A 14,288-nucleotide genomic window follows, 5' to 3' on the forward strand; every position below is an offset into this window, starting at 1 on the left:
TAAGGAAGCTGATAATCTTATTAAAAAATGTATGCACCACCTAATTACGTTCCCGGCAGGGCCATCCAGCACCTTCCACGCATTGTTTTGTCCGTCTATTCATATCAGTCGTTCTTGCTAGAGTATCTGTTTATCTTCCATTGATTGTTTATTAATTTACGTCTTTGATGGTATCATGTGATACAATTTGAATGCAGGATTTCTTCTCATGAGAGCTTCTTTTTTCAACTATGTTAGAAAAGGAACTTATATATGAATTTTTAGTAAAACAGCATACATTTAAGAGCACATTATTTCCTTTTATATCCTTTTCCTGATAACTCAAGTCCTGGATTCTGTACCAGATATATATCACTATAAGCACTTACTAACAACTTAGCAGAAAATACAAGTGTACCTGAGATAAATTCATTTATGGGTAAGGATACATAGCTCTTAGCCATGGATTCGTAGAAGCACTGATGAAGAAGCATGTCAGACACCAAGCGGCCATGCCAACAGGAGAGCACTGGGTGAAGTTTGAGAGACTGAGAACCACCCAATCTTGTAACAGTGATAACTGAGATTGCTGGCAAGCTCGCTCAAAGACCTAAAAAAAACATGTACAAAGGTAAAGACCTTTAGTGTGCCAGTCAACATTTACAAACATCAAATGAGGGAAACTTCAATCCACCAATAATTTTAATTCAACAGTAACACATTATAAACCACCTGCAGACATTCGACATATATTATAAAAATTATTCCTAAATGGGATGTCAATATTCCCTACATCCTGCCTCACACTTATACATCCATTTGAACTGCTACACACTATATTTACACACCTATAACACGTACCTAAATTTCTGGATGTACCCTTGAGGAGAAGCAATCAATCAACCGATCAATCGATCGATCAATCAATCAATCAATCAATCAATCAATCAATCAATCAATCCTGATCTGCATTTAGGGCAGTCACCCAGGTGACAGATGCCCTACCTGTTGCTTTCCTAGCCTTTTCTTAAATGATTGCAAAGAAATTGGAAATTTATTGAACATCTCCCTTGGTAAGTTATTCCAATACCTAACTCCCCTTCCTATAAACAAATATTTGTTCCAATTTCTCCTCTTGAATTCCAACTTTATCTTCATATTGTGAACTTTCCTACTTTTAAAGACACTTATTAATCTACCGATGTCATTCCACACCATCTCTCCACGAACAGCTCGGAATATACCGCTTAGTTCAGCAGCTCATCTCCTTTCTCCCTAGTCCTCCCGGCCCAAACTTTGTAACATTTTTGTAATGCTACTCTTTTGTCGGAAATCACCCAGAACAAATTGAGCTGCCTTTTCTTTGGATTTTTTCTAGTTCTTCTCTCTCCTTTACATCCCTACTAGAAACATTATTATTATTATTATTATTATTATTATTATTATTATTATTATTATTATTATTATTATTATTATTATTATTATTATTATTATTATTATTATTTTACCTTTCTTATGTGTATAATGTTATCACATGATACAATTTGAATCCAAGACTTCTTCTCATAGAGAGCTTCTTTTTTTCAACTATGTTAGAAAAGGAACTGTTACACATATACAAATCTTTAGTAAAACAGCATACATTTAAGAGCACATTATTTCCTTTTATATCCTTTTCCTGATAACTCCAGTCCTGGATTCTGTACCAGATATATATAACTATAAGCACTTAATAACCAATACCAATACCTAAATACCCTCATAACCATGTGCAGAGATCTGTACCCTTTATTTCAATCAAATTTATTTGATTACCCAAATGAAGATCTTTCCTTATATTAAGACCTAGGTACTTACAATGATCCCTAAAAGGAACTTTCACCCCATCAACGCAGTAATTTAAACTGAAAGTACTTTTCCTGTTTGTAAAACTCACAACCTGACTTTTAACACCGTTTATCATCATACCATTGCCTACTGTCCATCTCACAACATTATCGAGGTAATTTTGCAGTTGCTCACAATCTTGTAATTTATTTATTACTCTGTACAGAATAACATCATCAGTAAAAAGCCTTATCTTTGATTCCACTTCTTTACGCATATCATTGATATATATATATATAAGAAAACATAAAGGTCCAATAATACTGCCTTGAGGAATTCCCCTCTTAATTATTACAGGGACAGATAAAGCTTCCCCTACTCTAATTCTCTGAGTTTTATTTCCTTTTTTTTTTTTTTGCTAGTTGCTTTACGTCGCACCGACACAGATAGGTCTTATGGCGACGATGGGACAGGGAAGGGCTAGGAGTGGGAAGGAAGCGGCCGTGGCCTTAATTAAGGTACAGCCCCAGCATTTGCCTGGTGTGAAAATGGGAAACCACGGAAAACCATCTTCAGGGCTGCCGATAGTGGGGTTCGAACCTACTATCTCCCGAATACTGGATACTGGCCGCACTTAAGCGACTGCAGCTATCGAGCTCGGTGAGTTTTATTTCCTAGAAACATAGCCACCCATTCAGACAAATTTTTTTTGCCAGTAGTCTCCCGTGATCCACCCTATCAAATGCCTTAGATGGGTCAATCGCAATACAGTCCATTTGCTCTCCTGAATCCAGGATATCTGCTATATATTACTGGAATCCTACAAGTTAAGCTTCAGCGGAATAAACTTTCCTAAACCCAAACTGCCTTCTATCAAACCAGTTATTAATTTTGCAAACATGTCTAATATAATCAGAAAGAATGCTTTCCCAAAGCTTAAATGCAATGCATGTCAAACTGACTGGACTGTAATTTTCAGCTTTATGTCTATCACCCTTTCCTTTATACACAGGGGCTACTATAGGAACTCTCCATTCATTTGGTATAGCTCCTTCACCCAAACAATAATCAAATAAGTACTTCAGATATGGTACTATATCCCAACCCATTGTCTTTAGTATATTCTCCAAAACCTTATCAATTCCAGCTGCTTTTCTAGTTTTCAACTTTTGTATCTTACTGTAAATGTCATTGTTGTCATTTATTATTGTTCTTTATTGTTGTTCTTTATTATTAGTCACCTCCTCTATCTGGACATTATCCTTGTAGCGAACAATCTTTACATACTGCTGAGTGAATACTTCTGCCTTTTGAAGATCGTCGCATACACACTCCCCTTGTTCATTGATGATTCCTGGAATATCCTTCTTGGAACTTGTTTCTGCCTTAAAGTACCTATATATACTCTTCCATTTTTCACTAAAATTTGTATGAACATCAATTATGCTTGCTATCATGTTATCTTTAGCTGACTTCTTTGCTAGGTTCAATTTCCTAGTAAGTTCCTTCAATTTCTCCTTACTTCCACAACCATTTATAACTCTTTCTTTCTAACCTGCACCTCCTTCTTAATCTCTTTACTTCTCTGTTATAATATAGTGGATCTTTACCATTCCTTACCACCTTCTATGAATTTCCGCTCCTGGTACACCCTCAGACCACAAAAAACAGATAAGAGAATGCTTGGTGCAAAATTAGAGTGGCATGGCCATCTTTATGTCGCAACAGCGCAAGCTGTACTGATCCGATAAAGGTGAAACCTACCACAGTCATAGAAAACGGTGCCAGCTAGCTACTGGTGAGCACACAATGCCATAGAGCCAACCTAAAGACAATTCGAGCAAAATTGCAGATACTTACTGCCTTGCCTAAGTACATTGCACACCTGCATACTAGACACAAGTGATTAATGTACGACGTAACTAGAAAATTCACAGGAGACTTGACATAACAGCATATTGAAATATGATTTCGAGCAGTTATAATAAATTTTTTCAAGGGAACAGCAACAGTGTATATACTATTTAAATAGCTCATTTCATGCCATTGTAATTCTATATTGTTATAAAAATAACTACTAGTAGAGATTTATAAACTTACCTGGAAGACAACAGCAGCCAAAAGGCGAGGATGAGGTTGCTGTGGTGACAGAAATTCTCCAATCACTTTAGTGAGAATTTCTGATGGTGGGAAAAAGTCAGTCAAAAGATTGGGAAGAACTCCACAGAGTAACTCTACTTCAAATGGGTAGCCTTTCTTAATCCTAAAAATGTAAGCAAAAGAATAAACTTTCATTAACCCTTTTGCACTAAGGCTATTTTCACCAGTCAAGCCCAAAACACTCAGACCATTTTTCATGATTATGCATGTTAAAATGTAAAAAATTGCCGTATAAAGAATTCCCCAGGTACAAAATTGAAAAAAAATCACAATATTAAACTATTCAATACTGTTTTAGGTAAAAAATATCCAAAAATTGTTCATGGCATGTTTTACTACAAAAATATTTTTGAAAATTACAAAATATATTTCAAAAAATAAAAATAGGTTTTCAAATACTAAAAATGTAATCTGTTCTTTAGTGATATTGTTGTTCAGTCATTCTGAAAATAAGAGCATTTAATTCTATATAACATGATATAATTTTGTTTTTTGTATTCTATTTAGTCATGAGTTATAGCACCTGATGTAAAGAACTGTGCAGGTAACTTCCGGAGTCAGCATTTGTGTTTTGGAAAACATTCTCCTATCATCACTACCTATAAAATCCTAATCACTCTTCTTCTTATTCATCTATAGCTTTTCCCACACCTGTGGGGTCGCGGGTGCGAACTATGTCGCACGTGGATTTGGCTCTGTTTTACGGCCGGATGCCCTTGCTGACGCCAACCCTATATGGAGGGATGTAATTACTATCGCCTGTTTCTGTGGTGGTTGGCAGTGTAGTGTGTTGTCTGAATAGGAAGAGGAAAGTGTTCGGACAAACACAAACACGAGTCAGAAGAATTAATCAAAGGCCATTAAAATCCCCGACCTGGCCGCGAATCAAACCCGGGCCCTCTGCACCGAAGGCCTCAACAATGACCATTCAGCCAATGAGTCGGACTAAAATCCGGATCACTATCGGCTATAAAGTCACTGTCATCATCAAAAGCATCTAAATAATCCAAAACGTCGGAATTTATTAACCTAGAACTTGCTGCAGCCTTTTGAAAAATTAGGCCTACTCATGGCACGAAAATCTAATAAAACAAAATGTTAAACTAAACTTCACTTGAGAACACCGATAAATGTTGAATATAAACAAAATATAATAAACAATAAAGTACTATTAAAATGGAAACAATAAAACGAAGGAAAACAAGTACTTTGAAGCTTAAAGGAGACTGTACTCGTAAGCAGCACACTTCAACTCGCCATGCGGTAAACATACGCGGTTTGATAACTTCATTTGTTCCAAACAGATGAGCTTAGTGTCTATCTCTCGAGAAAAGTGTAAACTAAATCCAAAAGCTACTATTGCTGTCATTTCCTGACATCTGGGAGTCCATTAAGATACTAACACAGCCAACCGAACACAAAGCCGATAGATCGACATGCTGAGTATTTTAAGCAATATCACTCGAGCCGATAGATCGGCTCGCTGAGCGTATAACAGTTAATTGGAAAATAACAGAGAAAGGTACTTGATATCAATCGTAGGATTATGATATTATTTATCTACATAATGGGTGTCCACAATTAAACTGACAGTGTTCAGCACGGTACAGTATGGGCTGTAATGTTAGTAGGAGTGTGAATTCCATAGATTTGCTACCTAAGCAATGCACTCATGAACTATGCTACAAAAATTATTAGTTCCTAGTCTTGCCAACAGGCAGCAGTGGTAGGATCGCAGAAAAAAGGCAGGAAAGATCACACACGTGATAACGGCAGTTCTGGCACATTTATTACGATTTATGGTTACAAATACTGTTCAATATCTCCTCCTAACTCAGCAACATGCTGCATCTGTAACACGGAATAGTTGATAGTTGCCTGCAGCATATCTGGTGAAATCAGAGCAACATGCCATTGTATGCTAGCCTTTAGATCAGGAAGGGACCAGATATGTTCCTGATACACAATCTTTCAAATATCCCCACAACCAGAAATCACATGGATTTAGGTCGGGAAATCGTGAAGGAAGGACAAACGCTGAAGAAAAGAAGAATTTTGAAGGACACACATCTAGAAAATGCCCAGAGATGACGTGGTCTTTACTGAAGGTTTCTCGCAGCAAATCTTTCAATTGGTGAGCGACCTGTGGTGTTGACCCATCTTGCATGAAAATAATGGTATGGTCACAGTCGCGTTCGTGCAAAGCTGGAACCATGTGCGCCAACCCTTACCTTTGCAACCATACTGGGCATCTTCTTTTTCTTCCACTTAGCCCACGTTGGCGTTCAAGAAAATCCACAGCTAACGTTTGAGAACATCTCAGGGATTATGTTACACATAAGATTTTTTTTTACGTGACTTTGACTGAGAATTACCCTTCATCTCTCCTTCATTCATGATATCTTAATTTAACGGACTATTGTGAAATAAAGAACCAACTGTAAATTCATTTACTCATTATCAATTATGAAATTATCTTACATTAATTCTATGATCTATAAATAATAATGATGAATTAAATTCTTAATTACTAATATTTATTCAGAATAATATAGTATACTTCAGGTAAGTTAAATCCATTGTGCCAATATTTTTGTTAATAATAATGTTATTTTCTTTACGTCCCACTAACTACTTTTACGGTCTTCGGAGACGCCGAGGTGCCGGAATTTAGTCCCTCAGGAGTTCTTTTACGTGCCAGTAAATCTACCGACACGAGGCTGTCGTATTTGAGCACCTTCAAATACCACCGGACTGAGCCAGGATCGAACCTGCCAAGTTGGGGTTAGAAGGCCAGCGCCTTAACCGTCTGAGCCACTCAGCCCGGCTCCAATATTTTTAGTATTTACATTGATATTACTTTGAAAGTATTGTTTCATAATTATTCTCTTAATCTTGACTTTCTAGTCCACAATCATAAAATATACGATCATCTACCAAGGTCTTGCCTTCGTAAATAAAAATAATTCCTCTCCTTGAAGTCTATTCGGATTGAAATTACTTCACGAAAATTATCCTGACCCCACATAAATTACAATTCACATCTCCTATGCCTCTTATTGAAGGATAAGAATTCAAGAATTCTTTATGTTGACATTAAGAAAGTAAACAATTCAATTAACATGCTTGAAAGTATAGAAATTATACAATAAGAATAAAATAAAATTCTTTAGGATCGCCAAGAATTTTTAAAAAAATTACATACGCAGAATAAGACTGGTTTCATTACTGTAGCTTTCAATGGCTACCTATCATAATATTTTAAAATATATTATTGATCATGACTAGATATACTCAAAATATTTCCTAAGAAATAGGTAAAATTTTCCTAGATAGCTTCAACAAGTTTGTTAACAGATTGTATTTAAGTCATATCACTTCATAAAATTCAATCATATGACTGCAAGTTGACAAGGAATATCATGGATGAAAGTTCTTAATTCTTTAATAGTGCTAGGCTAACATAATGAAGCCATTAAGATTGTATCTGCCATCAGTGATCTGCTATTTCAGCTTAAACAAGCTTGCACCTTAAATAAAATATGAAATTCTCTTTGAAGTTGCCGTCAGAGTCTTAATTATAGGTTACTTGAAATTATTTTTTATGACCATAATCTATTATTAACATGTAAGTCCATTATCAAATTGCCATAAACTCATATTATAGGTTATTCCATATTTCACATCATTACTAGCATATATTATAACCTTGATCCATATATGCATTACTCAATCTTTCATTAATTAACCTTACATAAAATAATTTCCTCATACGTCATCATATTTATCATAATTTCTCAACAACATTATCTGAGAAAATATTATTCATTAATCTCACATTCGTTACCTCATATTTTCATGATATCTTTATATCGCCGCATGTGCAAATATTATTTAATCAATTCAATGTAACGCTCAACTCACATAACTTCTCAACTCAGTAAAATTAATATTTTATGGATCAACAACTACCAATATGTACTTCACTTGTCAAAACATTACCATATTTAACCTCTATTGACTTACATTTGGCAATAAGTTGTCGATTGACCTCAGTAACCTATAACTTGATATGCACCAATATTGTACTTCATATTCATCAAAACACACTATCTTTGGTATAGCTCCTTGAGAATAAACTGAAATACTGTTAGTATAACACTTCATTGACATATGCATCTTTCCCTACATTTGGATGTGTTTAAATATTTCGGAAGACTACATATAACCTTCCTTAAAACATCGGTATTAGTACACTCGTGTTGAAACTACATATTTAAAGCACTTCTCAAAGATATAACGTCCTATTCCTTATTAAACAACACAATCAACAACTCACTACAGGACAGTAAAAAACAGAATTAATTTTAAATATAATTCGTAAAACTTATTCTGCGTGTGTTTATGGGCTGGGATACTTGTTGCTTTGTCCTTCCTCAAGAATGTTCATCTCTGGACAACAGCTCTGTCATCTCCGAGTCTCGGCAATTGGATTTGCATTCACGGGACTAGTCGGCTGGATTCCGTCAGACGTCAACCCCATCTCCAGTTTAGCAGGCCATCATGATGTTTTCAGACATATGCATGAAAAACATATCCAAAGACAATGTTAATTTCATCTTCTTCTTAATTACTAAGCCTTCTTGTACTATTACTATGTTTTGAAAGGTAGAATCTGACGTTCTGCTACAGTAGTTTCAATGATATTAATGGTGGCTTAAAATCGTCTTATTTAACGTTAATTTGCTTTAAATGTTAGGGTTTTCTTAAGGTCTTTCCTAAGAAACTCTTGTTAATCTTCAGTGCAATCCTAGTATGCGCTCAGTTATTTTTTATCTCCTTCTGAATATTTCGCTTGAGATCCCGTATATTTGAGATGCACAGCGTTAATATTTTGTATTATGATTAGTTTAATCGATAAATTTTGGAGTTTTCTTCTTAAAATCTGTTATTTTCTTCACGTAACCTGTCTCTCGTAATTCATCTTGGCTTATTTCAATGCAGTGTTCAATTGTTTGTTCTCTCTGTTGATTTCATCAATTTGAAATTAACACATTCATCTCGGTCACAACTACTTTGATTCCATTTGTCTGTATCTTTCAACTCGTATTTTCTGCCATTTGATATAAGAAACTTTTAACGATATTCACGATGACTTTAACATTCCGTTTTAAGTAATCAGAGCAATGAAATGGTACACGTGTTACACATGGCAACTAAGCTCGGAAATTTTGAAGATTATATATCGTGGAGCTGTTGGATCAACGGTGCTTCATCGTGTCACTGCTTTCTAACATGTTCAGCATACAAAATAGTCGCAACAAAAATTGTCTCAAATTCAAAGAGATTTCATATTACGCATCACACGCGCTTACCGTACAGTATTGACTGACGCTGCCCTTATTATTTCTGGTATAGAACCTCTGCATCTCACAGGACTCAACATGTCAACTTCTGTCAATTTTAAGAACAGAATACATCCCCGGGATTTGGAAGGAGTGGAACTTGAACTGCCTGTAAATCATACTGCCGCCGGACATCCAGCAGATTATATGAGCTCTGTATTTTACCACCCATGTACCAGAGATCACAGTCATTCAATATACACAGATGGTTCTCGCATCTCCAGCAGTGAATCACTAGTGGGCTGCACCTTCGTGGTATATGAGGGTGAAGACGAAGTTCATTCTGAGAAAATAAAACTAAAAGAATACTGTTCTGTGTTTCAAGCCGAGCTGCTTGCAATTATGAAAGCAGTTGAGTGGTGCATAAAGAAAAATACTTGTGCGATTATACTCAGGGACTCACAAGCAGCGCTGAACTCCATAAAAGTTAAAAATAATTTACACAATTTGGCAATACATGTGAGAGAGAATATATCAAAGTACAATAACCATAAGCCATAAAAGGAGAATGAAGGAGTTGACCAATTGGCCAAAGAAGCTTGTAATTTAAGCAAAAATGGCTTAGTAACCAAAGACTTGTTTTTTCCAAATGTATATAGTAGGCTGGGATGTAAATATATAGTGTGCAACGTTTATTTAACTCAAGTGATTTCACATCATGGTAAATTCAATGCTTACTTCGAGCTATTCAAAATTCCAACACCTAACGGCTCACAGTGCTTCTGCACTGAAGACATTCAAACTGTAGAACACATTCTGTTAAAATGTCCTGCTTTTGAGAGAGCATGTTTTGAACTTAAGATGCATTTGTTAACTTGCAGTTGCTATTTTGAAAAACCACTAAATTTCATATTTTATTTAAAAAATGCTGCTCTTTTCAATTTTCAGAATTTATTATGTATTTAAACACATATAATTTTGTATTGTCTGCTTATTAGCTGTTTAACATATGTATTGTATATATTATGATGTCCGACTCGTTGATGAATGGTCAGTGCACCGGCCTTCGATTCAGAGGGTCCCGGGTTCGATTCCTGGCCAGGTCGGGGATTTTAATCACTTTTGATTAATTCTTCTGACTCAGGGAACGGGTGTATGTGTCCGTCCCAACAGTCTCCTCATCATATTCAGACAACATACAACACTACTAACCACCATAGAAACACGCAATAATGCTTACATCCCTTCATATAGGGTTGGCATCAGGAAGGCATCCAGCCGTAAAACAGGGCCAAAGCCCCATGTGCAACGCAGTTCACACCCGCGACCTCACAGGTGTGGGAAAAGCAGTAGCAAAAGAAAAAGAAGAATTGTATATATATTATGATCTGCTATTTTAAATATTAGTACTCTAGTATTAAGGATTGTACATATCATACTTTTACCTTTCTATTTCTGTTCATGTCTATTTTACTGTTTATGTATTGAATTTTATCAGAGAAATTGTATATTTTGTATAAACTACAACCCTAACATACTTATGGTAAAATAGGGTTCACAGCACTTTGGAGATTTAATAATAATAATAATAATAATAATAATAATAATAATAATAATAATAATAATAATAATAATAATAATAATAATAATAATAATAATAATAATAATAATAATAATAATCTTAAAGGCAAACATTCAAAAACAATCTGGGCAACACTGGGTACTACAGCTAGTTTTATTAATAAAACAAATAGGATGCATCATAGTGGTAACAAGAAAGTAAAAACATATATTCAATTAGCAAACTCAATAGCCGGGAGCAAGGGATAATGATCCTCTAAACTTGGTTTCATTATAAAAGCAGCATTTTTCTTCAATTTTGAAGATGATTTTGAAAGGTTTGATGATAGTAAATTTCTCAAAATAACTTTCTAATGTACTAAAATAAGTTAAAAATAACTCATATGTTTACATCTCATAAGAACTTTTTAACCACTTCTAAACTCGATGCTGGACCAGTAAATAGCTTCATGTAACAAACACAGAAAAGCACAAGATGTCAAAGAATTGAGAAACACATAAAAACAAAAATTATCATGGGCTGCCTTCCTTGGTTGCATGTCTGACTATGAGAAATACGTGGACCATTCCACAATGTGTTAAGAACAGCTTCTGCACAATGTACAAATTAAGTTTTAGCAACAGTACAAACCTACCGATCAAATAATGCTGAGGTTTTCTCCATAGCTTGAATCAACTGTTCAGGGTCCATGTCTTTACCATTTTGAGGATTAGTTTCTCCTCGACCAGAAGTTTGGCGCTCGTATTTTCCTTTTAAAAAAATAAGAAAAAATTACCAACATAATTTATATCAACAAAAAATAGTTCAGGAAAATGATGTCTCATAAGCGGAATGGATAGGAATAGCTACTTCTAGTCCTACACCATGGTGAGATTCTACATATTATACAATATACAAAGTACATATCATCGCGTTCAGAAAGTTTCAGAACTTATGTTTAAAAAAAATTGAAAGTACAATACTGCAATGAGTATTTTTCAAAAAATATAAAAATAAATACATAGGCCATATGAAAATGTACAGATTGCAATTCCTACTTCCATCATTTCCAAATGGTGGGCACAACAAATGCCTCTCAATTTGAATAATAATTGTCTAAAGGCTACAACACTCAAATTCTCACACTGTGATAACATTTCTTTCATGTTCCTTTTGTTGAAGAAAGGCGTCTGCAAGAAATGTAGCAGTCAGTTGAATTTACACACAAATCAAAGTGATATATGAGAAATTCAAGCGACAATATGAAGAATTAATATTGTAGCAACCCCTTCTGTTCACACTTTCCTGCTCATATTTCATCTTCAGACAAGCTCCTTTCTCCCAAGTCTTCAAAGTCCAATCTTTGTCGGAAATCTCCCAAACCAAATCGAGCAGGTTTTCTTTGGATTTTTTCCAGTTCTTGAATCAAGTAATCCTGGGGAGGGTCCCATACACTAGAACCATACTCTATTTGGGGTCTATTTTTTATTTTTTTTTTTTTTTTGCTAGGGGTTTTACGTCGCACCGACACAGATAGGTCTTATGGCGACGATGGGATAGGAATGGCCTAGGAGTTGGAAGGAAGCGGCCGTGGCCTTAAGTAAGGTACAGCCCCAGCATTTGCCTGGTGTGAAAATGGGAAACCACGGAAAACCATCTTCAGGGCTGCCGATAGTGGGATTCGAACCTACTATCTCCCGGATGCAAGCTCACAGCCACGCGCCTCTACACGCACGGCCAACTCGCCCGGTATTTGGGGTCTTACCAGAGACCTGTATGCCCTCTCCTTTAAATCCTTACTACAACCCCTAAACAGCCTCATAACCATGTGCAGGGATCTGTACCCTTTATTTACAATCTCATTTATGTGATTACCCAATAAAGATCTTTCCTTATATTAACACCTAGGTCCCCATAAGGAACTTTCACCCCTACATACAGTAATTAAAACTGAGAGGACTTGTCCTAATTGTGAAACTCACAACCTGAATTTTAACCCCATTGCTCACAATCTTGTAACTTATTTATTACTCTATAGAGAATAACATTATCTGCAATAAGTCTTATTATCTTTGATTCCACTTCTTTACTCATATCATTTATGTATATAAGAAAACATAAAGGTCCAATAATACTGCCTTGAGGAATTCCCCTCTTAATTATTACAGGGTCACATAAAGCTTCGCCTACTCTAATTTCTGAGATCTATTTTCTAGAAATATAGCAACCCATTCAGTCACTCTTTTGTCTAGTCCAACTGCACTCTTTTTTTGCCAGTAGTCTCCCATGATCCACCCTATCAAATGCCTTAGGCAGGTCAATCGTGATACAGTCCATTTGGCCTCCTGAATCCAAGATACTGAGCTTGATATCTGCAGTCGCTTAAGTGTGGCTAGCATCCAGTATTCGGGAGATAGTGGGTTCAAACCCCACTGTTGGCACCACTGAAGATGGTTTTCCATGGTTTCCCATTTTCACACCAGTCAAATGCTGGGACTGTACCTCAATTAAGGCCACAGCTGCTTCTTTCCCACTCCTAACCCTTTCCTGTCCTGTTGTCGCCATAAGACCTACCTGTGTCAATGCACTGTAAAGCAACTTGTAAAAAAAAATTTAAAAAAAATAAACAAACAAACAAACAAACAAACAAACAAACACCAATATATCTGCTATACGTTGCTGGAATCCTACATGTTGAGCTTTGGTGGAATAACCTTTCCTAAACCCAAACTGCCTTCTATCAAACCAGTTATTAATTTCACAAACATGTCTAATATAATCAGAAAGAATGCTTCCCCAAAGCTAACATGAAATGCATGTCAAACTGACTGGCCTGTAATTTTCAGCTTTATGTCTATCACCCTTTCCTTTATTCACAGGGGCTACCAAATAGCTCATTAAAGACCTCATAAGAAGATTGAACTGCCATAGGAGAAGCTGGGCTCTTTACTACTATGATTTTGAGGGAGAAATGAAAAATCAGCTAAAAGCAGAAATTCAGACAGCACTAAAAGAACACAGGTCAAGCAAATGGAGCAAAAAGCTATGAACATTCAAGACGAATACTAGGCCCTTGTGGATTATAGCGAGGCACTTCATGCGAGAAACACACGTAATTCCAACCATTAACCCTGGAATGGAAATGTAGGTTTTTTAGGACATGAAGTGAAACATGGGACATTGAGTACCCCATATTTTAAATGATAGTTTGTGCAAAGCATCCTGCTGTATTACGACTGAAGCACACTAAAACACTTACGGAAGTACTACTTAATAAACATACACAAAATATTATCTTCAAAAGTCAAATTTTCAACAACAATTTTTAAAATCTGCATACATTGAACCCATAATTCTATGATGAAAATCAATTCCAGATATTTATTTCAGCTACAAACAACTTTTTTGAGAGTAGC

General features: G+C 35.7%; 1 protein-coding gene across 1 annotated transcript in view; it reads right to left on the reverse strand.

The window, feature by feature from the left end:
- htt (huntingtin) overlaps positions 1 to 14,288 on the reverse strand; it is a 900,697-nt gene that overhangs the window by 27,069 nt on the left and 859,340 nt on the right. The window contains exons 49-51 of the mRNA XM_067142878.2: positions 11,528 to 11,642; positions 3,907 to 4,069; positions 429 to 589 (exon numbers count right to left, since the gene is read on the reverse strand). Of these exons, the coding sequence (XP_066998979.2) occupies positions 429 to 589; positions 3,907 to 4,069; positions 11,528 to 11,642 (439 nt within the window). The remainder of the gene's footprint in view (positions 1 to 428; positions 590 to 3,906; positions 4,070 to 11,527; positions 11,643 to 14,288) is intronic.

Source organism: Anabrus simplex, chromosome 3, assembly GCF_040414725.1.
Source record: "Anabrus simplex isolate iqAnaSimp1 chromosome 3, ASM4041472v1, whole genome shotgun sequence".
NCBI lineage: Eukaryota > Metazoa > Arthropoda > Insecta > Orthoptera > Tettigoniidae > Anabrus > Anabrus simplex.